Below are 27,572 nucleotides of genomic sequence, written 5' to 3' on the forward strand. Positions count from 1 at the left end.
CCTATTTATTTTTAAATACTTTATACCTTATGTAGTAAACCTCATTAGCATTGAATGATCTGGCAGAAACAATAGTGAATGCTACTACTCTTTCCAAGTGGTTTCTTGGGTTATGAAACTACATTAGCTGTTTTGATGATACTCATATTGTCCCAAATGATTCTCATTATTAGACATATATTGGCTTTCAGCCCTTTGGCAAACGTTACTGCCACACGTTTTCTCCATGAAAAATTGCTTCATAATTCAGATGCATACTGTACCTCATTATGCAGTCCTACATTTTGTAAGTTGTATAATACATTTGTATATCAATACATTGCACAACAGTGTATCGATGCTACAAGTGAGAGCTTTAAAAAAAATAATAAAATGATCACTCATAAATGTTAGCAGGACATTTTGCATGCTGCCTTCAGCCTTTACCACAATCGAAGCATTAATGAATCAAAATATGTTTCATATTCTGTTACATGTACACACTGTTCATGTCAACAAGATGCAGCAGTCACCACACACAGAAAACAACATTTCAAACTACAGCGTGTAGACTCGGAATTTGTCAACACTGACAAATTAGGTGATCCGATCTATTGGGAAATCAATGATTTGAGTCCTGATCCCAATAGGCATGACCATACAGGTTTCATCTGTGTTGAGGGGACATTGGCCATGTGATGTTTGGAGTCTCATTTAGAAAAGGGAGTCAGACCTGCCATCTTTGGTACCAAAGTCTGTATACACTAACGAAGATACAGAATGAAGTATATTTGACCTTTGACCCCATTTTGCACAGACAAGATGGCATCTGAGCAAAAAGTGGTTATTTTGTGAAATGATTCTTGTAACATGGTCTTTGCGTGTGCAAAATATGGGAAAGATAGGACATGTATTCACCAAGATACAGGATGAAACATTTATGACCTTTGACCCTAATTTACATACCAAAGATGGTGTCCGATCAAGTAGTTGTTTATTTATGAAATAATGTACATTGTACGTAACATGAACTACTGTACACATGTGTAAAATATGGGGGTGATAGGGGCTGTTTTTCTTGAGTTATTGCAAAGAAAGTTGCAAAAAGAAAGAAATATCTCAATACATCGAAGATAAGCTTTAATTTCAAGTTTTTTAGCATGATCCCGACATCGTATGTAAAAACAAAAGGCGCATTGTAACCACATAACGATAGTGCAAAGTCTCAGCTACAACATATTAAAATCTGGGAGAAATTCACCGAAGGGTTAAAGTGAGCTAGTGCTCAATAAAGACAATCATGTCAATTTTCACATCTAGAAAAATTACCTCCCATGGAGATAATACGTCATAACGAAGACACAGAAAGAAGTACACATGACCTTTGACCCCACTTTGCACAGACAAGATGGCATCTGAGCAAAAAGTGGTTATTTTGTGAAGTGATTCTTGTAACATGGTCTTTGCGTGTGTAAAATATGGGAAAGATAGGACAGGTATTTTAATACCAAGATACAGGATGAAACATTTATGACCTTTGACCCTAACTTACATACCCAAGATGGTGTCCGATCAAGTAGTTATTATTTTATGAAATAATGTACGTGACATGAACTAAACATGTGCAAAATATGGGGGTGATAGGGCCTGTTCTTCTTGAGTTATTGTTATTGCAAAGAAAGTTGCAGAAAGAAAGAAATATCTCAATACATTGAAGATAAGCTTTAATTTCAACCAAGTTTTTCAACGTGATCCTGACGTCACATGAAAAAATGGAAGGTACACTTACGATAGCCCAAAGTCTCAGCTACAACATATTAAAATCTGGGAGACATTCATCGAAGTATAAGTGAGCTAGTGCTCGATAAAGATAGTCATGTCAATTTTCATTTCCAGAAAAAATGCACTCCCACAGAGATAAGTATGCAAACTGGTCAAATTCGACAAGATTACTTTCAATCCATTTTAACGAGGTGATGCTGTCATCCAATCAAAATTTTGTAGTACAGTAATGAAAGAGCATTTAATAAGCTACAACATACTGAAATCTGGGTAAAAATCGGCAAAGGATAAGTGAGATATGCTCAAGTGAACTTGAAATTTGATGACGTCATTTTGAAAATTTACTTTTTTTATTTTATTAAGAAATTTGATATCTTTTAATCATTTTTCCAGCATCGCCAACCCATGAAATGACATGTACTACTCATCAGCTTTCAGAATACGTAAAGAAAATAGGGGGGTCACCGTCCATCCTGACGAGTAAAATCGGATTTAAAATTGGCGGTTTATTGGCATAGTTGCACTGTATATCGCCATTGACGCGCGCGTGAAATTTCAACTTTGACGGGGCCGTATGACAACATATTGAGTTGAATTGACTTGAAACTTGGTAGAAATATTCCCTGACATTTCAGACATCAGATGCAAGTGAAAAATCTGGAAATTTCTATTGCATATGAGCTGTGCGTGCATATATGTGCGCGCGCGTACGCGTCCGTCCAATTTTTTCAATTTTTCAAAAAATGCTCCAAATGGTCTGAAACGTGTGCAAAAAAAAATTTGAGCTCGATTGGAGCATGTATAGTTCAACGCGTGCGTAAAGATGAATTTTGAGAATATGAGTAGAATGCGCTTGACTTGAAATATATGTGACATAAATTTCATTGAAAAGTTCCATTCCATTAATGAGATATGAATGAAAATGTGTTTTCATATACAGTGTAATGACGTCATAGTGACGTCACGGTCGACTGATCACTATGATTTTATTAGATCTGTCGTCTTTGGAACATGATACATATGGTATAATTTTGAAATTGATAGGCTGAGGACTTTCTGAGCTAACCTCTGAACAACTTTTGAGGAGAAATAAAGAAAGAAGAATAAAGAATCAGTACAGATACAGAAGGTGATCCGAGAGGATACTCAGATCACCTAATTATATTGAAATTATGTAGGGTGCCTACAGTGGCCCTTTGGCCCTCTGCAATGCTGGTATACTATACTATGCAATATATCATAATGCATCACCTAGCCATTAATTTCAGGAAATCAGTGACACTAGTTTTGGTGTTTGTAGTACACAGCTGACATAGACAGACAAACAGACAGACAGACAGACAGCTGAGGGCTACAGACAGACAGAAGTAAACACATCTCACAAACATCAGATGATTCACATACATGTACATTGTTCAAGCCATTCATTCAATGTTTGTCTACTTCTTGTTTTGTTGTGTTTTCCTCTTGTATTTTCTTTGTATTTGGTCAATATTTGTTCTCTTTATGGTTTTATTTACAGTAAATATGAACTGACTTCAACTGAACTCAAATTGACTGCTTCCCCTCATACTGAATTGGCACAAATAGAAAAGATACAAAAAGATACAAAGATACATTGTAGGCCACAATTACTGATCTGTCTCCAAACACAAACACATCTTTCAGTAATGACCCCCTAAAGACAATTTAAACGATCAAAACATCGAAGAAGAAGTCAAAAGCCTTGACATTCTCTGTGGGTACCATCATATTACGCATGCACTGAAATATGATCTAAAAACTGTGAGAGTTCACAAAATATTTTTTTAACAGATCATGCTACCCAAAGTCACTACCTGGTACGTACTTTCTAGATCTAAACCCAGTTTTAAAACAGACTCGACCGCGGCAACATCGCGACAGTATACGGAAAACAAAATTCCTCTGAAATTCCAATAAAACTGCACGAAAGAGCAAGGTGTACCATTTTAAAAGACACACACCGAAAATCATACGCGAGTAGATTTCCACGAAGGGGTGTGTCCACTGATGCAACAACCACGCGGTCAGCGCTGCCTATTGTTCTAGATTGTGCACATTTATACAATCACTGATCTCAACAACATAGAGATCAGTGGTTACAATTCACGCAAGTGATTGGCACGTCAATCATTGTCTGTCTGCAATGTTGCGCATGTGAGTGGAGTGTATCGGGAATGTTACCGCAGTTGTCATTCTGATAGAAGGGTTGCCAGGGTAGTGTTGCGGTAATGTCATGGTAATGCTTGGGTATAATTTGGCAAAAGTTACCGCAACAATGTCTGAGCAACATTTTGCGGGGACCGTTTTAACAGGAGGGTGAAAAAAAGATTACCTTGACATTACCTGAACGTTAGATAATAATAGTAATAGATAACTCTATTTTGAAAGGCTCCGTTAGAACAGGGCTTAACTTTGAGACTATCTCACCTGTCTCTATTCATAGAGCTCTAAAACACATCTTGGCATAGACTCAGTTTGCAGCACTTCCTTGAATGACACTCAGTGAATAATACTGTTCATTAGACTCCATAAGATACCAAAGCTCATGGAGTAATTATGTCATGACAATTCAAGTTCACTGCACTGATCGACTGCAAGGTGACTTCAAACCAGGCCTCTGAGCCACTCATATGAAGGAAAAAAGCATGAGGCTTCACTCTATAACGTTTTGGGCAGACAAAAAAAAAAAAAAAAAAAAAAAACTAAACTAAAAAAGAAAGAAAGAACAAAAAAGGGGAAAATTCACTGAAAAGTATGACTGTAGTCATGTAATTTTATGATGTCACACGATATCGCAATATCGCACGGTCAGAGAAACTGGGAATATATGAGAATCATACAAGTGAAAGTTAGTTGTAGTTATCATTTGTGAGTTTAAAGGGAAATTCCAGTGCAGTTGAAAGTTAGTCTGAAAAGAAGGAGTACAATTTTCTTGGCACAATGACATACCTGATCAAAATCGGATAAAAAGTGAGGAAGTTCTGAAGTTTCACTAATTATTCAGGAAACAATTCTTCAACGTAGCTAATATGAATATATGCAAATAGTGCAGTGATGATGTTATCCTCTCACAACTTGCCATATAATTTGTACATATAATTTTGACATTTCCAAGTTTTATTTTGAAGTTACTCAACCAAGAAGGGGAACATCATATTTCACACTTTAATAATTCAGAAACATTGATTTTTCATCATTTTCTCTCTTTTTTGTATGTGTAGGACTATTGAAAATTGTGAGGAGATGACATCATCAGCTCATTCATGTGCATACTCATATCAAATGTACAAGAAGAGTTCTGCAGTAATTAGTAAAACTTCACAACTTCACATCTTCCCTAACTTTAATCCGATTTTGATCAAATTTTTACTGTTGTAATCATAGGATTTTTTTCTTTCTCATCTGACTAATCAAATCAAACTCAACCGGAATTCCTCTAACAAATGGATCAATGGGTGATCAAACCTGTTTAAATAGTAGAAAGAGAAAAGAACTGAGATCTCTGACCTATTTTCCAATAGACTTTTTATGTCATTACAATGATCGTCATACAATGTACATACATTTGTAGTACTGCCATGCACTGTCATTATTGTTATCACAGAGAGAGCCATGGAATTCTTTAATAACCAAAAAATTAATGAAGTTAACATGCAAATGAGTACATGAAAATTCTTCATTGATGTATGAAGAGCAATGAGGAGGTACAATGTATTACAAACCTTGATAGGACCTCCTGCGACTCGTGGTATCCCTGAAATCGTAGCTGGGGGAGCGGGGCTGGTTTGTGGCCACGTTGTCGGGCGGCGAGTAACGACCACGCCCTGTCCTGGTCAAGGTGTGCGTCCTCCCAGAAAAGTTCCTCCCACCGAATGAGGATGGAGACAGCCGTGTCCTTGGCGAGTTTGACCTTCGAGAAACACTCCCCCAGTAGCTACCAGCGGGATTCAGCATGGACGCAGCGTGCTCGGTGGATGTCCGATCGCGGGGTGTCTCTGCCCTTGTTAGGGACGCATCCACGAATGAGAACAGGTTCTGGGAGTGATTCGGGCTTCTCCGGGCGGGGCAGTTGACCTTGGGGCTGTGCAGAGAGTCCTTGGCCGAGCTAGCCTGCGAGGACTTTGATTCTACTGGCCGTCTCCTCAGAACGGGCTCGTGAGACTTCGAACTGGAATCGCTGTCGTCAGTCGATGCAATCGGCATGCTCACCGGCCACTTGGTCCACTGTCTGGGAAAATCCCGGCGTCAGGGTCCTCATTTGTGGAGGAATTGGGTAGCAAATTTGGTCACAATCACAACTATGAAGGTTATCCAGAAAATAGCTGACAGTCACAAACCAGAGGTATTCCAAGATAGCCTGACAAGAAAGCATATCCACAAGGATGGAAAACATGGTACATGTATGTAGTAAAAACAGTTACTTTACATCAACAGTAACAATGTCCTAGTGCCTGACATGAATCAACTCCCAACTTAAAATCTATTTTTCGGAACTGACCATTATCAAAGTGTATTTTCTTTCTTTCATTCATTCATTCATTCATTCATTCATTCATTCATTCATTCATTTTATACCTTTATCCCTATTTTTCATTATTTTTTTATTGCTATTGTTTATAGTTATGGAAGCCACACAAATTCTACCACAAAGAGGGTATATACTGTACAAACAAATGGGGTGAGGAAAACAAGGTTGAGAAAGAATCATGATGCTCTTGTCCAAGAGGGTGCCTTTTCTTTCACTTCAAACTGAGAATGTTGTTTACATTGTATGAGAGGCGACGTTAACCTTGCCCTTAAATTTAGCTGGAGCTTGCTCACACCCAAAATTGACAAAGGGGCTTCTTTTTTTTATTTATTTTTTTTTTAAGGTTGAATTCTCCGAGTCTGAACGGGGTTGATGTGATGCCTGATGATTGAAAATAAAATCCCATCTTGCAAGGAATATCTGCTGGGCCCTGCCCAGGGTTGGCTATTCATCCACAATTCAGAGATTCTCAAAAATGTCTCAAATAAACTATACCTTTATCAATCCTATCCTCTGGTGCAGTATATGTATCAAAATCCCCTTCCCCGCCCTGTCCACACTCGTCCAATCCAGGACTATGCAATGGTACCTTACTTGAAAAGCCTATACAAATTTACGCCTAAGTTTACTTTGTTTTTGTTGTTTCTTTGAGTTTTTTTGTTCTTTTTTTTTTTTTCACTGGACGAGTAAACAGTGGGAAAAGAGCTCTGGATCTGCCTTCTTAAAGCGCCAAAACTGAATTGGCTGGACCGGCCACCATAACTAGTTATCGACAAACTAGTACCAGCTCTTCTCCAGCCCAACACAGCAATTAATGTGTCACGATTTATGAATGATGAAGCCCAAACACTTTCAATTCTCACACACAATTTTGCTTGAAGACGTCCAATTCCATCGTTCTATGCATTGCTATCACCCATACAAATGTTTGTTACGTCTAGAAAACCTAAAATAAATTACGTTGTGGCTTGAATCTGATATTCCTACCCTTTCCTTCATGACAAGAAATTCGACTCTTCCGCAACTTAGAATCAGTGCAGCCAGTGCAGTAGTGGTAATTCAGCTGCCCTATGACCCGACTGACTGATCACGCGCCGGCGCGCCACGCCAGCGAGGCCGGGCATAGTGATTACAGTCGGTCGGCTGGTCCAAACGAAAACACGTCACTGGCAAAATGCAAATACCAACAAGGACACGCCAAATTTGCTCGGAAATGATTTTCTACACACCCCAACTGGGTGTTGAAATAGAAACATACTCCTGAAAAGGTGATACTTACAGTCCGCTATTCTCAAACAATATTTGCTGGCATTTCTGGCGTAGAACGCACCGAGTCTCATTCATCGAGCACGACCGTACGGTCCCTGTACGGCTATAGAGTTGTGTTACGATATCTAGTACGGATTTACGAAGCCTGGCCGTGCAAGTCAGTGCGATGTAAATAATGCTGCAGCAGGCCAAGGAAGAGGGCATCCCAGTCGCCTTGCATACACTTCGGTGCAGGTAACGGGCCTCATTACACACGGCAATGGTGAAACTGTAAGTGCCTTTATGTTGTTGTCGCATGAAGTTGATGGAGAGCCCTCTGCGCTGGAGTTTCGACACAACTTGTTCAAAATTTCGATGTTGAATTATTATTCAATAGGCCTATCACCTTTAAGTATGTAGGCCCTATACTATTGAATTATACTAAAATATTGTAGATTGTGAAGATAAACATATAGCTAATTTATTAGTACTACGTCCATCATAAGAATCATGTACGGTATTCATCCTATGAGCGATCAATGTTCTACCACCGGTGTCTTCATGGTGGGGATGGAATGATCTGTAGGTCTACGTCTGTCGGATCGGGTCTGTGGTGAGGGTTTGAGAAAGGACACCCCTCCACAGCTGGAAATACCCGGGCCCCGTCTTATAAAGACTTGTGATTGGTTCAAATCAATCACAACTTTACGACTGAATGCAAATCCATCTTATAAAAAAGCAGAGACTCCAACCCAAAGCACCTTCTGATCTGGAGATTCTCCCGCCTGAAACCCCAAGCAAACGGGAGACTCCAAGTTGATGTGTGCGAAGCGCGAAATTTCTAGGGTTCTAGATGCCCTCTGGTGCTATCTAAGGCTTATTTTTTTCAACATACAATAGCAATAAGTAAGAAATCCTTTCCAACGGGAGACACAGAGCCAGAGCGGGAGAAATTAATCTCAAACGGGAGAACGGGAGATTTTGCAAAAATGGGTTTTCGGCGGGAGATCTCCCGTCGAAAACGGGAGAGTTGTAGTGTCTGAAAAAGTTATGATTGAAATTAAGACGGAGAACTGCGATCAATCAATCACTGGTTGCGATTGATTGCAGCTTTCAAGAGATTTGTGATTGATTGATTTCCATCGCAAGTTTTATAAGACAGGGCCCCGATCCACAAAGCGTGTGAATCGAATTTACTGGCTTGAAAGATCACTTCATATAATAATGTTTACAACATTTAAGATAACCTGGATTTCGTGTTTGTTTGTTTGTTTGTTTGTTTTTAATGCAAGACTATAGGTATATAAAATGTAACAGGGGCGGATTCAGGAATTCCGTAAAGATTTGTAAGATTTGTAAGATTTTATTGACTCTATCGACCCCCTCTCGGGGTATGAGAGTACAAACATATTTACAATATATGAATACAAAAATATAAGTGATAATGTACATGTACGTGTGAAAATAACAGATATAAATAAATATGTTTACAAAACAAGGCGTAAAGGACGTTTAACTACTCTACCACTACGTGTACAAACATTCATATCTACTTTACTTTCTACAAAAATACTGTCTTTCTTCTTTGGTATTGAAGAGAACTGAAACATAATAATTCTGACAAATTTGGCTAGTTTTTTCAAATGGCAAGCATTAGTTGAATTGAATAATTTGGCCATATGTAATGCACTTGGTCTACTGGCCGTCAAGCTACTTGGTAAATACAATAATCTCTCTTTGTTGAAAAAGGGACAAACAAAAATATAATGAAATTCATCCCCTATATCATCGGATGAACAAATAGTACAATGCAATTTATCTGTCAGGCTTGCATCAAACCTGCCCTTGTTAACGGGTAATCCATTAGATCTACATCTGAATTTACTTAATGTAATATAATCTTTCTTACACAAGACTTGTAAATACTTCTCTAACATCAAATTATCCTTAAACATTCTATAATTTGTACAGATTCTATTTGACCATGTTGCTGCTCTCCACTCTTGAATAAACATATCGAAAAGTCTAACTTTTGAGGTGTGTGAAATCCATGCAGCACTAAATCCACCCCCTTGTGCTAACCACACATTCCCTAGCCCTGCATAATAAAAAATATTTGCGATAGATAATAACCATTGTGATTTTGACGGGGAGTGTATGTCTCCTTGTAAATGCAGAAGAAATTTGAAAATTGTACATGAGTGTTTGGTTTCTTTTCCCTTGACTAATCTCAACCAGAATCCAATCATTCGACATTTAATATGGTTCAAAATTACTCCACGTCCAGTTTCACCATAAACCATACAATCAGGAGTACATTTGTTCACAAGCAAAATTTTCTTAAGAATTTCCTATGGAAAAAAAAAGGGGGGCGCACCCCTCCCCCCATTTTCTTTTTATTTCTTTTGTTTTAACAAAAGAAAAAAAAAATCAGAGGGGGCGCGCGCCGGGTGCGCCCCCACCCCCCCCCCCTCCTCTGGATCCCCCACTGTATAATATAGTAGTCAATTATATTGTGCTGTAATAGTATAATAATTTTTCCTTGTGCTTACCTGCCCATGGGCTAGGAATGTCCACATACATGCTTTGATTTTTGAACAAAAAAGTAGGTTATGTTATAAATTGTATCATGTAGGCCTAGCGGGAGACCTACCCGCGGTAGCCCGTCTTCAATGTAGAAAGGGGTCTGCCTTTTGCTTTCTTTGAGTTTCGATTCTTACAAAACAAAGCGTGAGAAAGTAATAAGACACTAATATAGGACCACCAGTGTAGCAACGAAAATTGTCAGTGAAACTATGACATATGCACGGACTTTACGAAAATGTTGAAACATTATGTCGTTTGAATTAAACAAAAAAAGTCAGAATGCATTATGTCCAGAATTGTAAGGGTATCTGTTTTGTTGTCGATGATGATGGGGATGATGATGATGATGATGATGATGATGATGATGATGATGATGATGATGATGATGATGATGATGATTATGATAATGGTGATGATTGAGATGATGATGGGGATGATGATGATGATGATGATGATGATGATGATGAAGTTGTTTTTGTAATGGGTTGTGGGTAGGATAGATTTGATAGCTCTGATTTTTTTTTCTTCTCTTCGTGATTGCAATTTATGATAATTTTGTATTTGTACTTACGGTGGCTGCACGGCAAGAATTGATGACAAAGAGTGAAATTAATCCCTTCACTAACAGAATAAACATCCTGTTATTCATCTCTAATCTATGGCATAATACCATGACTTGAATACGAATGAGCTATTTGTCACATGGGGAGAATCATTAAGAGCTTTTATGGTTTGAGAAACTCATGTTCAGATTACAAGATGAGACCCGTGAATGGGCATGTTGGATTAAGAAACTGGTGATGATTATCAAGATCAGATTTCAGAGTGATGGTCATGTGTAGTGATGGTCATAATGTTTCATGTTCTGGCTTTGGTCAACATCTTGATTTTCATGCGGACGATTTCTTGTGTGATTTTCTCTTTGTGTTGTGTTTTTTCATCGATGAACTCTAATTCTACGTTTTGTTCACGTTTTTGCAGAATGTGAAAACCATCAAGAAAGAGAGACGAAGTGACAACAATTTGAAATTATTTTTGACGGAACCCAAGAACTAAACTCAAATACCCGGGTACAAAAATACTCGATTAATACAAAGTACGCACCGGAGAACTCAAGAGGGCGACATTTCAGTGACGACGTTTTTGTGAGTCTCAAACGACGAATCATCAACATTTTTTTTAACACATTGCCACATTGGACACGCACTGCACCTGTATAAAAGTGGTGTGTGTGTGTGTGTGTGTGTGTGTGTGTGTGTGTGTGTGTGTGTGTGTGTGTGTGTGTGTGTGTGTGTGTGTGTGTGTGTGTGTGTGTGTGCGGCGCGCGCTTGTGTGTGTCATTATTATGTTATGGTACCAAGTAATGAGCAGGTTTTTGATGGATTCCACTGAAGCACACAGCACAAAAATAAAGACATTTATTCACCTTGTGTCCTAAGTTATAACCAAAAATGATTTTATAGGGTTACCTCTCTTTGTTACAACCCAACAATGCCACACGCGTAGTACACGCAACGCCACAGCGTGTATACATTCACCTGATTGGTTGAAAGTTTTTGTTACGAAGCCCTTCATTAGCATAAATCTTGTGTCATGATAACGCACAATCTCAACACAGACACTTGCTCTGAACTAATGTTTGAACATGTATGATTAAACAACTATTTCAGTATTTCTATTTTTGACTTTTCATTCTGAAGTGGCTCAAGGTACAATCGTATGAAGGAATTCATTCATTCATTCATTCATTTTCCCATTTCCAACAGAAACATATAAATATCTTACAGAAATGAAATACATAAATTTCGTCATAGTGTATAATAAAGGATAAGTTTACAAAATATTTAAGTATACGGGTATGCTGGAAATGGGGAAGAATGCTAAAAAGCAGTGCTTGTAGGGTGCATTCCCTCCACACGTAATACAACATTATGATTAATTGACTGATATACATAAAAAAGTGGAAAAACAAAAAAAACTAAGACATGGAGACCTATAACTAACCTAACTAACCCGAAACAAACACCCTGAACAAATTCCTATACACTAAGTCGCTGTCATGCAGGAAGAGAGAGAGGGTGTGTGTGTGAGAGGGAGAGAGAGGGGGGGGGGGAGAGAAACTTATTAAGTGGAGTGAAGATAAAAGACAAAAAAAAAAAAATAGAATGTCCTCCAGTGTGAAAACTTCACGCCCTTAGTTCGCTTGACCCCGATGACGTCAATCAATTATTGTTTCCATCCAAACTGACTTCGTTGAAATTTATCTACAGACCAAAGGGCAATCTGGATAACCAGCTGATGAGACTGGGTGACTTTGCCGCTGAATTTTGGCGATATGACGATCATTATGCAAGCGAGTTTATATCTTTGTGTGTGTGTTTTTTGTACACTGACAAACCAATACATTAATACCATCAATCTTAATTTCTTATTTCACTGTCTCCGTCTCTTGTCTTGTAGAATGACATATCACTGTAGCAACTAAATTTGAGCAGATGATTGTAGTAATTATGGTAATCATGACGAATGAGGAAAACGGTAAACGTGGTAATAATAATAAAGATATTATTACTAATGGGAAGACAAAAAAGAACAGAAAGGAAGACTAGTTATTAAAGAATGATACAAAATGATGATTATCGTGTTAACACTACTTGAAGTACACATGTATAGGCCTACTAATATACTCTGTCCCTCTACTACCAATCCCATCGGATGAAGACAGCCCTGCTGCCGTTTATTCTCTCTTGACCATTATTCCGCTCCTAACATTAGAACGGCTGCATCTCCTAGCGCAGGGCGCCATCTCAAAGGTGCCAAAGATCAGAAAGGGGGAAAGCCACTCCCAAGAACCACTGATCTCTATATAGTTACATAAAGAGCAGTGTCAAGAACTTATCGCCAAGGATTGTTAGAGATGCTCTGCTATTTCATTTCTTGGGGCAAGGGGGGGGGGGGGGGGCGATCTTGGTGGGTAAGTTTCGAGAGACATGTAACCTTTTCTTTCACACGAAAACTTAATGAGTATGTAAATTGTACCTCGTTTCCAGAGCTATAATCCAAATTTAGACAACGTCTTCTCATCCTTTTATCTTTTCGGAACCGAAAAGTCAAAAAGACGAGATCTTGCATTTCACCTTTTCGCCTTCAGTGGCACAAAAAGTTCGAGCAGGAAAGGAATGATCTCGTCTTGACTGTGACACTTTGTTAGAATACACAGAAACTTTAGTACCCCCCCCCCCCCCAGAATGTGACAAAGGATGAGATGCGAAGCGTTGTTCAACGTCCAGCAACGACCATTACATTGGGAAGGATACTGATGGTAATTGGGCGAGAGAGGGCGCACTTTGATTTTACTGCGAGGACGGATATCAGAATAGAGTGAGAGCACCAGAAGCGTTCATAATAAGGGAGTTCACGGTTGCGATTTGCGCATGTGCAAAATAAAGGTCAAATGAGAATGTTTGTGTATTTGCCATTGACTTTCAAACGAAAAGAATCCTCAGGCAAATGAGGATTTGGAATGTCAAGTTGTGTGTTTCACCTTAATAGAACGCACAGGTGAAAGTGATTCATCAATAATGTTTTAACAAAAGCTGCACACGTATTTCATTGACATTGATTACAAAGGTGGCATGCTTCAACAAAAAATGCTCTGTTACAAGTCCTTTCCATGTTATTTGAAAGTCTGTGGTGTAGGGGTCAAATGAGACATGCGCTAACCATGAACTCCCTTATACCAAGGAGGTTTTATACCTGGAGTTCCAACTGGCTGTAATTATTCAAACAGTTGTAAGATTTCTATTGATGTACAAAAGAATTCCACAGGTGCACTTGTGCCTTTGATGATCGATGTTCGAAGCCACCGCCTTGCTGAGCAATCTGAAGATTCATTTTGAACGTTATCATAATGTTGGCCATATTTTGCTTATTATTTATTCAATGAAATGAAATTTCACCTAATGATAAAGCATGTAAAACAAAAGTCAATTCCGTCCAGAAATTTGTGCAAAAGTGTAAATCAGAGATGTATCATGAGAAAATGTTTAAAACTGTACCATCCTGGAAAGCTGGTTCTATCACTTTTCCGCTTAATTTCCACAAATGAAACTGATATGGAATAATCTTCAAGTATAATTCTTATTGATAGATATATCAGATTAGTGCCCGGGTATGCCCAGTCGAGTAATTTTCATCTTTATTTCAGCATTTTTTGCTCAATTTCTATTCGCGCAACCTCGTGTCTGTACCACCTACCTTTGATAAGAAGGGATAGCGAAAAGTAATTACCATCACAAAGACATATCTTCCTTAGAAAGTGGCTGGTGATTATGCAATGAGACACGAGTCAGTTGTCTTCCTATCTGCGCGGCAGATCCTGTTTGGCACATGCTTCAAATACTTTTGAGCGGCGGCTTCGAACATCTAGCAAAGGATTATTGTAAGGTTGTTACTCCATTCTCTTGTACCTCCTTGATAATACTCTCTAGGCAGCTTATCGATGGCGGAGAGGAAGGCCACAACTTCATTGTTTGCAGTCTGTGTGAGTTTGACTAAATTTGATTTGATCAGAAAGGTTATCAAAGGAATTACTGAGTAGCATAATGCGTTGTTTGTTAAGGAATGGCTTGTTAGCTCGAATCAGTTATTGTTAAATAAAGTTCATTATTGCTCAATATTGGCAGTTTCCTAATCATTTGAAAGTTCGTGAAAAACATAATTACTGTATAGAGCCGTCATGGTCATCAGCTCAAGAGACAGAATGTCAAAGGTGGGAAGTTGCAAACGAGAGAATCAGATGGTAAACATGTCATAAGAATTATAAATGCAAGATCAATAGCAAGAAGGAGAAGGAGATGAAGAAAAAAAACACACACACCAAAACCAAGCGATTTTGTTCAGGTTTCGCGCACATGCTCAGAGCAAAATGCTGGCCCTATTATACTCTCTGTTGCGTACTCAGAGCGGGTTTCTAGTCGAGCGCCATCTTTGGTAGATAATAGTATAGGAACATTCATTGTAATTGTGGGTTCCCGAAAAGAAACGAGCGAACGACCCAAAGCAGAAGAATGAAATGGTAAATACTTTAACTCAAAATTGATGTGCTTGGACATCTTAGAAAATCAATAAGCCGCAACATACCCACCAACATCATTATATACACTTAGCATATATATTTTTGCATTCATGTTCTTTCCAGAACTTCGCACTTTGCGTATTTTTTTTTACTTCATTTTGTTCCCTTTAGTTTTCATGACAATGTGTAGGGCCTAATTACTAGAGGGTTCCACAATCATTTTTATTTTTTCATCTCACAATGTGTTGCTTACTTTGTTTTCTGTTGCCTACTTTGTTTTCTGTTGCCAAAGAAAGTGATATGTGTAATTATGTTCTTGTCGAAAAATGAATTCAAATTTGAATTGAATTGAATTGAACTGAATTTAATTGAAAAGAAGAATACCGTGTGTCTACTGCTGGAGTTAATTGCTGGACTTAAACCTAAATGGTGTTCGTTCATACTGATACGGTTTCATCTTACAGAGTAATCAAGCCTTTCTTTCTTTCTTTCTTTCTTTCTTTCTTTTTAGCTTTGACGGATCTATATTTTGTGTGGGCACATGTCTGGGTTTTGATATTTTTATATCCTTTTAAGTCATATTGGCCCAATGTTGACTCATGATAGCCTACACAGCTTTAAAATATAACACAAAAATATAGGGAAATACAAGAATTACGTTTCATCAATCAAATGTAAGTTTCGGACGCAAGTCAGTCGAAGACGTTTCAAACCGCAAATGATCAAAATTACAGATGCCTTATACTATATTGGAGATATTTAAAGAAAGGATCAGAAATATGCAAAACATCGCTTACACAATATCGCTTGAAGGGACCACATCCTCTAAGGACTGCTTCATGGATACGGGAACATGGGGCCAACTCATTCATTATCATATTATGCGATTGACTATTCTGATTAGTTCCTTTCCCCTACATTATCCTTAGAATATTGCTAACATCAATTTTTAGTACATCTTCAAGCGAAATAGTTTGAAATACAGTTTACTTTATATAGTGGTATATTATGTGCGTGATAAATTTCCCACAGCAAGCAGTATTTTTCTTAAACTCTAGGTTAACATGACAATTTCATAGAGTTTCTCTGCTGTTCATCTTTTTGTTTTCATTCTCTTGTACATCGCTTGATATTTCACTTCTTCGTAAGCACACATTATTTCCGTGTTTATCCTTTGGTAGCTATGGGTATATAAGTGAAATCCTCTCACAAGTGGTCAGAAATTCACAGACTATTTTGGTTTATGTATAGTATTATTTGTTCTGCTTTAGTCGGTGTCAGCTTGTGTCAGATTTGAAACACAAAGCAAGCAAACAAAGAAGATACAAAAATAATTCATAAGAGCATGTAGAAGCTTATACCCGAGGTTTAAAAATTAAGAATTATTGTCAGGCATGCTTTCGAGAGACAAGCTTAGAGATCTTGAGTCAAGTGTTAGTACTTAGGCTGACGTCATATTTTTTTTTTTTCATATAAATCTGCTCGCGTATGTTACATTTATTCCTGAACAGGCAGGCATATACAGAGTATATTTTGTTGCTGACGCAAGGGAGAGAGTATAACACAATGTTCTGTTCGATGAGTCTGAAATTCTATTTATTTGATGGGACGATAATTGCCCCATAAAAGAAATTTCAGACCCTGATTTTTTTCTTTGTTTGGTGTTTGGTATAATATATCACTTCTTTCCTGTAAAAAAAAAAAAAAAAAAAAAAAAAAAAAAAAAAAAAAAAACGGCCTAGAATGCTCTGCTAATGAAGGGTAGCATTGTACCAATAGTTCACTTTCACGGGATTATGATTATATTCATCCAATTGCTGAATTTTGTGTTTTACTGAAATTATAATATTTTGTTTTATGGGTATTGTCTGTCTAACATTGACAAAACGTGCTGGTCTTAACACCGGGACAGCTCATGAATCATGCAGCCCACGAGTCATACTGACCATGAGTCATATAGCCCATGAGTCATACAGCCCATGAGTTATACATCCCACAAGTCATACACCTCAAGAGTCATACTGCCCACGAGTCATATATTCCCGAGTTATACAGCTCACGAGTCATACAAACCACGAGCTAGACACTAAGTGAACAAGGCTCGTCATCAAGTGAAATAGGCACACGAGCTACACGGTCCACGAGCTGGATATTTACCACAAAAAAAAAAAAAGAAAGAGCCAACCATAGAGCTCTATTATAAATACAGCTCTATGGAGCCAACATCCTTTTTCACTGGGCAAATAAGGTCCACAAGCTCGAAACTATAGGAAGGACCACGAACTCGACTTTATGCATTTACAGTCAACTCGAGGCTTAATTCATGTATAGTGTCGAGCTCTTGATGGGCCCGTTTTATCACTTTGGATTATGTCAACTTTTTCTTTTCTTTTCTTTTTGATGATGGAAATAAATAAACTATTGAATTGAACTATTGACTTGAATACTTGGTGTCTAGCTCACTGGCGTAGCCAGGGGGGGGGGCGATGGGGGCGGTCGCCCCCCCTAAGATTTGGACCGAGGAGTTGGGAGGCGGAAAAAAAAAATGCGTGTATACTGTATGCATGCACATGAAGCGGGTCTCCTTTGCAACCTTTCATCAAATAAGATATATTTTTTTTGAATATTTCACTCAAAGTGTGCACCAGATCGTTGAATTTCAATTCAAAATATGCAAAATCTCTCGTGCTTGGGAGGGGGATACCCCCTCCCAAACCCTCCCCCTCTTTGCCGCTTTCCCTAGCTAAGTACACTTTTTAGATTAAAAAAAATTCTGAATAATTCTGAGTGCACAAGACTTTTCACTAATATTCCGAAAACTGAAGGTTCCCTCATGTATAAGGGGAATTTCCCCTTTTAATCGACCCTTTCCTCCCTCAGTCCCCCCCCCCATCATTTTTTTTTTTTTTGATTACCCAAATGTTGATTCCATCAAATATGCTTATTATGCGTATACGAGATATCTCAATTTCAGCCTTAAAAAGATACAAGCTCCATCGGAAGGGAAGAGTGGAGATAACACTCGCCAACGCCTTCTTCCTGTTCCCCCCCCCCCCCCGCCATGCAAAGAAGTAGACTGTGGCTATACCAAGATCGCTTTATTTCAATTCTAAAAACGCAAAAGCTCCGCGAGCGGGAGGGGGAATCCCCCTTCCCCTAAGTTCTACCTCACTAGACTTTATACATACGCACAGAATCACATGGTGCACATTCGGAATAAGAGCTAAATTCCGTGATTTTAACACTTCGATGAAAAAGTGTTGCACCAAAAATTTGCACCAGATCGCTGAATTTCAGGTCTGAAAACGCAAAATCACCTTCGTGTGGGAGGGGATATGCCCCTATCTACACCCTCGTGTGCATGCTTTTTCTGTTTGATTGCTGAACAGACAGCGTTCATGATATTCAGTGTAAGAATTAATACAAGAAGACTAGTGTGTTTGAATTATACTGTTTTATAGGCAAATTGTTCAATAATAATCTACAATAAAATATACGGCAACCTTAAACAAGTGGGACTGTTTCAACTCGTTAAAACACGCAAAAACATGCATCAAATTGCACCATTTGCAAAATCAAAATGCAAAAAGTTCTCACCGTAGGAGGGGGGACACCCCCTCCCACACCCTCCCCTACCCCCTCGCTCGCTCCGCTCGCTCGGGTTCAGTCGAGTTCGTGATATACAGTGAAAAGAATTAATACAAGAAGTGTATTGGAATTATACCATTTTATAGGCAAATTGTTCAATAATAATCTACACTAAAATATACTGCTACCTTAAACAAGTGGGACTGTTTCACGTCGATAAAACGCGCAAAAACATGCATCAAATTGCACTATTTGCAAAATCAAAATGCAAAAAGTTCTTACCGTGGGAGGGGGGACACCCCCCTCCCACACCCTCCCCTCCCCCCTCGTTGGCTCCGCTCGCTCGGGTTCAGTCGCGTTCATGATATTCAGTGAAAAGAATTAATACAAGAAGTGTATTGGAATTATACCATTTTATAGGCAAATTGTTCAATGATAATCTACACTAAAATATACTGCAATCTAAAACAAGTGGGACTGTTTCACGTCGTTAAAACACGCAAAAACATGCATCAAATTGCACCATTTGCAAAACCAAAATGTAAAAACTTCTCACCGTGGGAGGGGGGAAACCCCCCTCCCACACCCTCCCCTACCCCCTCGCTCGCTCCGCTCGCTCGGGTTCAGTCGCGTTCATGATATTCAGTGAAAAGAATTAATACAAGAAGTGTATTGGAATTATACCATTTTATAGGCAAATTGTTCAATAATAATCTACACTAAAATATACTGCAATCTTAAACAAGTGGGACTATTTCACGTCGTTAAAACACGCAAATACATGCATCAAATTGCACCATTTGCAAAATCAAAATGTAAAAAGTTCTCACCGTGGGAGGGGGGTTCCCCTCTCACCCTCCCCTACCCCCTCGCTCGCTCCGCTCGCTCCGCTCGCTCGGGTTCAGTCGCGTTCATGATATTCAGTGAAAAGAATTAATACAAGAAGTGTATTTGAATTATACCATTTTATAGGCAAATTGTTCAATAATAATCTACACTAAAATATACTGCTACCTTAAACAAGAGGGACTGTTTCACGTCAATAAAACGCGCAAAAACATGCATCAAATTGCACCATTTGCAACATCAAAATGCAAAAAGTTCTTATCGTGGGAGGGGGGACACCCCCCTCCCACACCCTCCCCTCCCCCTCGCTTGCTCCGCTCGCTCGGGTTCAGTCGCGTTCATGATATAAAATATACTGCAATCTTAAACAAGTGGGACTGTTTCACGTCGTTAAAACATGCATCAAATTGCACCATTTGCAAAATCAAAATGTAAAAAGTTCTCACCGTGGGAGGGGGGAAACCCCCCTCCCACAACCTCCCCTACCCCCTCGCTCGCTCCGCTCGCTCGGGTTCAGTCGCGTTCATGATATTCAGTGAAAAGAATTAATACAAGAAGTGTATTGGAATTATACCATTTTATAGGCAAATTGTTCAATGATAATCTACTCTAAAATATACTGCAATCTTAAACAAGTGGGACTGTTTCACATCGTTAAAACACGCAAATACATGCATCAAATTGCACCATTTGCAAAATCAAAATGTAAAAAGTTCTCAACGTGGGAGGGGGGAAACCCCCCCTCCCACACCCTCCCCTACCCCCTCACTCGCTCCGCTCGCTCGGGTTCAGTCGCGTTCATGATATTCAGTGAAAAGAATTAATACAAGAAGTGTATTGGAATTATACCATTTTATAGGCAAATTGTTCAATGATAATCTACTCTAAAATATACTGCAATCTTAAACAAGTGGGACTGTTTCACGTCGTTAAAACACGCAAATACATGCATCAAATTGCACCATTTGCAAAATCAAAATGTAAAAAGTTCTCAACGTGGGAGGGGGGAAACCCCCCCTCCCACACCCTCCCCTACCCCCTCACTCGCTCCGCTCGCTCGGGTTCAGTCGCGTTCATGATATTCAGTGAAAAGAATTAATACAAGAAGTGTATTGGAATTATACCATTTTATAGGCAAATTGTTCAATGATAATCTACTCTAAAATATACTGCAATCTTAAACAAGTGGGACTGTTTCACGTCGTTAAAACACGCAAATACATGCATCAAATTGCACCATTTGCAAAATCAAAATGTAAAAAGTTCTCAACGTGGGAGGGGGGAAACCCCCCTCCCACACCCTCCCCTACCCCCTCGCTCCCTCCGCTCGCTCGGGTTCAGTCGCGTTCATGATATTCAGTGAAAAGAATATTTGAATTATACCATTTTATAGGCAAATTGTTCAATAATAATCTACACTAAAATATACTGCTATCTTAAACAAGTGGGACTGTTTCACGTAGATAAAACGCGCAAAAACATGCATCAAATTGCACCATTTGCAACATCAAAATGCAAAAAGTTCTTATCGTGGGAGGGGGGACACCCCCCTCCCACACCCTCCCCTCCCCCCTCGCTCGCTCCGCTCGCTCGGGTTCAGTCGCGTTCATGATATTCAGTGAAAAGAATTAATACAAGAAGTGTATCTAAATTATACCCTTTTATAGGCAAATTGTTCAATAATAATCTACATCAAAATAAACTGCTACCATAAACAAGTGGGACTGTTTCACGTCGATAAAACGCGCAAAAACATGCATCAAATTGCACCATTTACAACATCCAAATGCAAAAAAGTTCTTACCGTGGGAGGGGGGACACCCCCCTCCCACACCCTCCCCCCCCCCCCTCGCTCGCTCCGCTCGCTCGGGCTCGGTCGCTTCGCTCCCTCGCAGACTAACCGCCCCCCCTAAGATGAAATCCTGGCTACGCCGTTGGTCTAGCTCTTGGACCGTATGACTCGTGGGTGCCTAGCTCGTGGGCCGTATTACTCGTGGGTGTCTAGCTCCTGGGATGCCCCTTACCATCAATGATAAAAATGGTGCATATGGATGGGAGACGCTTCTACCTCTGAGTGCCGGATTTGGAGACAGCTTCTGCTAGAACATTACCCGCCACGCCTGATACTAAAAATGGGCTCGGCAGATAAAAACTGCGAGGCAGAGAAGAGTGATTGTCAGAAGGTCCTTCATGCTATACGAATTTTAATTGCGCGATTCAGAGATACCATACACAAACAAGCACACGCCAAGTGCAAAAGGGCGTTATAGGACCGTCTGAAACCTTACCCCCCCCCCCGCCCCCTTAACAAAGAAGAAGAAGAAGAAAGCCAGAGAGAAAGAAAGGAAAGGCAGACCACAAACTTGAGGGCTTGGTGAGTGACACGTCCTTCTGTCCATCCACTTAGCACCTGAGAGCTTGGAAACAATCGGTTTAGGAGGATAAGGACTGTCTATCCCTCCTCGCGTCTAACTAATTCTCTCTATATGTAGGTTCTAGAGATAACTGGAGGGAACCCACACACTGTGTTCAATTTAAAGTGCAGCACCACAATGAAAGAAGTTTCATGAGACAGCATCCATAGTTTCATGCGACATGAGATGATAATAGACATTAAAAGTTTCACACATTATTTTTACCTAACAGTAATGCACGTTCGTAAACATGCTTATACGCAAATTAGATGAGCTGATGATGTGTATAATTTACAGTTCTCCTACTTCTTTTTTTTTTTTATTTCACTTCACAATTTTGGTCAATAAAGTGACTAAAATCTCGCTCCCCTAAGAGTCATCAGCACTATAAGTTCTGAAGACCCCAGAGTCCTGTGATCACCCTTTATGTCATGCACGTAGTTTTCCTCTTTGAATGCTTGTACGAAAGGAAATAGAAGATGTAGTTGTGTGCAGGTTAATCACACGATAACGTCATCTCTCTCATTTGCATACTCGATTGTGGCCGTTAACTCTTATTTACGAAATTAGATGATGTAAAACTTTAAAATTCAGTAACGGTTTTCTTTGTGTCCGATTTTTTTTTTTCTTCACAAAAGTGTGTATGGTTTTACCCATTTCGGTCTACTCTATTTATCACAGTCAACCTAAACTTTGGCTAGAATTTTACTTTAAAAGTTGTTCCCCGCGCCCAGGTCAGAAGTGTGCCTCATTGGTCTACCTCTCAAAGCCTTTTCAAGTCACGGTCTTTAAATGTGAGTAATGATTGTCATACCTACGAATTCACATGTCATTACGTATATAATATTTCTGTGACGCATGAATTGTACTATAAGAGAGACAAAATAAATTGCAAATGTGTGTATGAGTGTACTATCAAAGTGACGTCTTTAAACGATCTCATCATATTTAATGCATCAGTAAACGTTGTTTGCCTTCTTTGACTCCATAGTAGTTATTGTAGATTAAGTAGGAGACCGATGAGAAAGATATAGAATTAAAAGTAGAGACGAACACATTGATGCGACGATTTTAGACAATTTAATTGAAAAGAAAAAAAAAAGGTGACATGACTGTCTTGTAACAAGGAGCAGTGAATAGAAAGGTAGAGATATATAAAGAAGAAAAAGAAGAAGAAGAAGAAGAAGAAGAAGAAGAAGAAGAAGAAGAAGAGGAAGAAGGAGAAGAAGAAGAAGAAAAGAAGTCAGACATTTTCTGCTCGTCAGGATGCCTGTATAGAAGACTACGTTCTCCTTCAAACTACCTAGAAAAGAGCACTCGAAAAAGTCCATACCAGTGTTTGAGGAGCTGGGAGAGGGCTAAGACATTTTGTCGAGATCTGAAGTGTCGCCCTCTTCAGTTATCTGCGACGTCATGTGCGGCTGGTATCTCGCGCGAACCGAGAAAAAGCTCGAGAGGTTCAGACGCGTTCAAAGTGACGTGTAAACTCGTAGAACAAAGGTAATCGAGTCGCTGCATGATGTGTAGCAGACCTGCAACTACTAACACCTGTCCAATCGAAAGAATCTTTGTTAGCTCGATTTTTAGTTTATGAGAATGGGTAAATCAAATTCTATTATCTCCGCCATTCGTGAGATTGTGACGTGTTTATTTAATGATATCAGTTATTAAAGTTGCAATGACACGTATTACTTTTGAGAGTATACCTTTCGTTTTACATCCTTCGTTTTATAAATCCTGTTCGCTGATTGATCTACACAGAGTAAAGTGACCAAACATTGCTATGTCGATTGAGAAAAATGTGTCCTGACATCATTTTCATGGCATAGTGCACTAAACCTTGAATGTGACGTCAATTGCGTGTGTAAAGTGCTATCGGTATTGGCCTCATAGACCACTGAATATAATCACTGCATGATCGCGCTGTGCTGCAATACGTTAAGAAACAACAAAGATACATTGTAATATACTATAGGGAATATACGTCATTATATATATATTGTATAAAATAATATACAAACATTATATGATCATAACATAATCTTGCTTTTATCTTCAAACTTAGGTTATTGATTAAAAAAAAAAAGAATTTTAAAATGAAGATAATATAAAGTGTTACAATTGCATAAACTGTAATATCTTTGTGAAACCCAAGAGAGGAAAGACTTCATTAAAGGATTTATTATCCGCTCATAATCCATTGATCGTAATGCATCTTCCAGACTTCTATATCATTTCTTTCACGCAAATTGTCTCGCATTTAATTCTCACACTTTTCTAACTCCCTTTCCCCTACACCCTTTCCAAACTCCCAGACCGACCAACAACTCCCCCCCCCCCCCCGTCTCGAACCCTCTTGCCCTTCGATTTTGTATTTTCCCCTCCTTGAAGAGCATAATGTGATACACACAATCATTCATGATATCATCATTAGGAAAAGCCGCTTCTCCCGTTTAACAATAGCGGCGTAATTGCGCTCATTCAACGCGGGCACTTTTCCCCCCTGGCTCGGCGCAATTAATTTTGCACATTGATTGTGAGTTCTTTTTGTACGAATGCTCGGGCCTTTGAGATGTCACGGCTTACGGGGGGGGGGGGGGGGGGGGGTTGGTCGATTCGGGTGACATAGAACGCATATAGAAAACACTCATGTTGGTATCGCTGCACCCTCAAAGCGCAGAGACGATTCGAAAGAAGCCGGACAATATTCCTGCATCCGATGGACAACTGAAGCGTCTTCATTACGGGCTTTTGTAACCCCCTCCTCCCCTCCCGTCAAAACCTATAGCCTTTGTTGCACCTATTTTATCCTATTTTCTCACATCTATACAAGTATTTTAGTCATAGTTAGTGTGCGGCATCTGCTTTGCATCCATAATACAGAATGTCAAAATATACCAGGACATCAAAATTCTTCGTCAAACAAAAATAGTTCAACAATATTGTCGCTGGTGGGACCCACAATCTACAAACTTCGCTTTAAGTGGGTCCTCCATCTGCAGCTCCAAATTAGTTATCACTCACATTATCATATCACTTCTTTAATCTTCGTCAAAAGTATAATGTACCATGCTTTTTATTTCTTCAGTTGGCATCTCTTTCCTTTTATTTATATTGTGCGTATGTGTTTTTGATTATGTTCTAATGGAGAAGAAAATAACTTGAACTTGCATATGCCCCTTTCCTTTGTAATCACAATCGCTTTGACACTAAAAGAGTTTTGTATTAATACATTATTTTCATTTCATTTCATTTCATTTCCCACAAAAGTACAAAGTACAGTCTTCTTCTCATTGTTCTTGACAAAACATGTCAGAGGCTTGATTAGTTGCTCCAATATATCTCTGCAACCATGACAACGAATGGAAGACTTGTGACGCCATATGACAATATCACTTTATAATTATTATTGTGATTTGCGTGCTATGTGAGTGTGTCCACACGTTTACTGTTTAAGGAAACTCACCTAAGTTGTACTAAATACTAATCCTGGAACTATTTCTCTATGACCTACATCACTGAAACTTTGTTTGTAATGCGTGTTTGAAAGGAACACTATTCTGGCATCAAAATTCAGCGAAAACGACTTTTTAATCTAAAATCATTTCACGGGGAAAACACAACACATACGAGCTTGCTACCACACCAGTAGTAAAGTGATACAATGTTTTCCTCATGCTGAGCCAGTGAATAATGCAATGAGAACAGGTTTCTGTCTCTCTCCCTTATCATTTTTTCCATTCCTTTTTAATACAAGTATAAAGCCTAATCATTGTTTCCAATTTCCGTGGGGGAAAATTCTTGAGGATATCTCATTCCAACAAACTTTGGTGAACATCAACGTGCTCAAGAAATTGAACAAATTTAAATATGAATCGCGCGTGCGCATACACACACTTTGTGCTGTACAAAGTGCCGACTTTTCTCCCTTTTCCTTTCAAAGTACATCTTTCTTATGGCAAGAAATTTAAGAAAAGGAAAAGATCTCCACGTACTGTCATAGGTGTTTAAAATCATGAGCAACGGCGGGAACAAACTTGTCTGCGCGTAGAAATCCTGGGTCTGAGACGGGCTCTTGTGATAAGCGCCCCCTATAGACAGCAGTCTCGCCTTTCTTGCCAGCAGTGCTTGAATGGGTTGACTGACAGGCGGTTCTCGATGACTCTTACCCAATCCCATTCACGCGTTTCAATGGCGGCACACTTAGGGCCAATCCTCGAACAATGGCCGCCTAGTAATCATCACTTACGGACTACAATGGGGAAGTTGCGAAAAACCCTCCACTTACCACAAACAATGGGAGCGGAAGAGAAGGAGACTGAGGGAGAGGGAGATAGAAAGAGAAAAGACAGACAGACAGACAGACAAACAGACGAACAAGAAGACAGGAACCAATATCTCAACGTGATCTCAGAGGTGAGGTTTTAATTGTGAATTGAATCGAATTTATTTCATTTCATTTTCAACAAAAATACATCGGTTTTTTTTTATAGACATATTGCAAGGACAAAAAGAAAAAGAAAAGAAAAAAAACAGCAACACGAAATACACTATTCTTTTAATGGACTGAAAATAACAAAAACTGGAATAATTAACTATGGCTCAAGATTGTGGTAGATACCTGTTCCATCATGAGACCACTATTTTCCTCAATCCGTGCCAAAAATATTTCAAGAATGATTGAAATAATAACCTATAAAACGCGTGATGGAGTGGATATCCACTTACAAACTTGTTGCTGATTAACAACACTTTTGTCATCATCAGAAGAAGCTTGTGTTTTTATCTATTCCCTTTCTGTCTTCCTTCCTCTATCTATGTCACACCCCCACCCCTCTCTCTCAATCTTAAAGCATGCAGACTAGTTGGACTCTAAATACAATCTGACCTGTACAGAACATAGTGATTCAAAAAAAAGATAACCCACACAACAACAAGTATAACCGTGTTCCGTTCACAAAGACATGTCATGGTGTGAAACGCATAGTATGAGTGGAATACCCTTAGTTATTAACTCCTGTTTGGAATGTAATCAGTCATGGTATGTGTGTCGGTTCGGTCCCATCCAAATTATGTCCCCTCTACCCGACGAACTAAAGACGTTGACATCTTGTTCGAATTTTTTGATTGATTTTTGTTTGATTTCCTTCCAGCTTTTCTTTCTTTGAATGAATAAATCTATATGAAATGACTGCATCCTTTCGAAGAGGTCTCCTTTCATCGGAAAAGCTCCAAGAGAAAAGACAGACAACTTTTCACAACGTGAATACATTTCTGTCTATCTATACATGCACCGCGTCTCATAATCAATAAGTCCTTAACAATCCCATTTTCTCAAACCCTATCTGATTCGCATAGAATTTTTCAAACGCACATTATCAACACTCCGACGCTGGTCCATCTTTCCAATATCACATCGGTCAACGCCCCCTCGGGCCTAACTCATTTCATATTGTATGGTATGAGGATATAACGCCAGGTCCAGTCTTTAGTGTAGACC

General features: G+C 39.1%; 1 protein-coding gene across 1 annotated transcript in view; it reads right to left on the minus strand.

Annotated features, from left to right (window-relative positions):
* The window catches only part of LOC140241571 (uncharacterized), a 30,672-nt gene extending 22,944 nt beyond the window's left edge, over positions 1–7,728 (minus strand). Inside the window, exons 1-2 of the mRNA XM_072321307.1 lie at positions 7,593–7,728; positions 5,508–6,142 (exon numbers count right to left, since the gene is read on the minus strand). Coding sequence (XP_072177408.1) covers positions 5,508–5,988 — 481 coding nt within the window. The 5' untranslated portion in view covers positions 5,989–6,142; positions 7,593–7,728. The remainder of the gene's footprint in view (positions 1–5,507; positions 6,143–7,592) is intronic.
* Between the last annotated feature and the right edge of the window lie 19,844 nt (positions 7,729–27,572).

This window comes from Diadema setosum, chromosome 18 (assembly GCF_964275005.1).
Source record: "Diadema setosum chromosome 18, eeDiaSeto1, whole genome shotgun sequence".
NCBI lineage: Eukaryota > Metazoa > Echinodermata > Echinoidea > Diadematoida > Diadematidae > Diadema > Diadema setosum.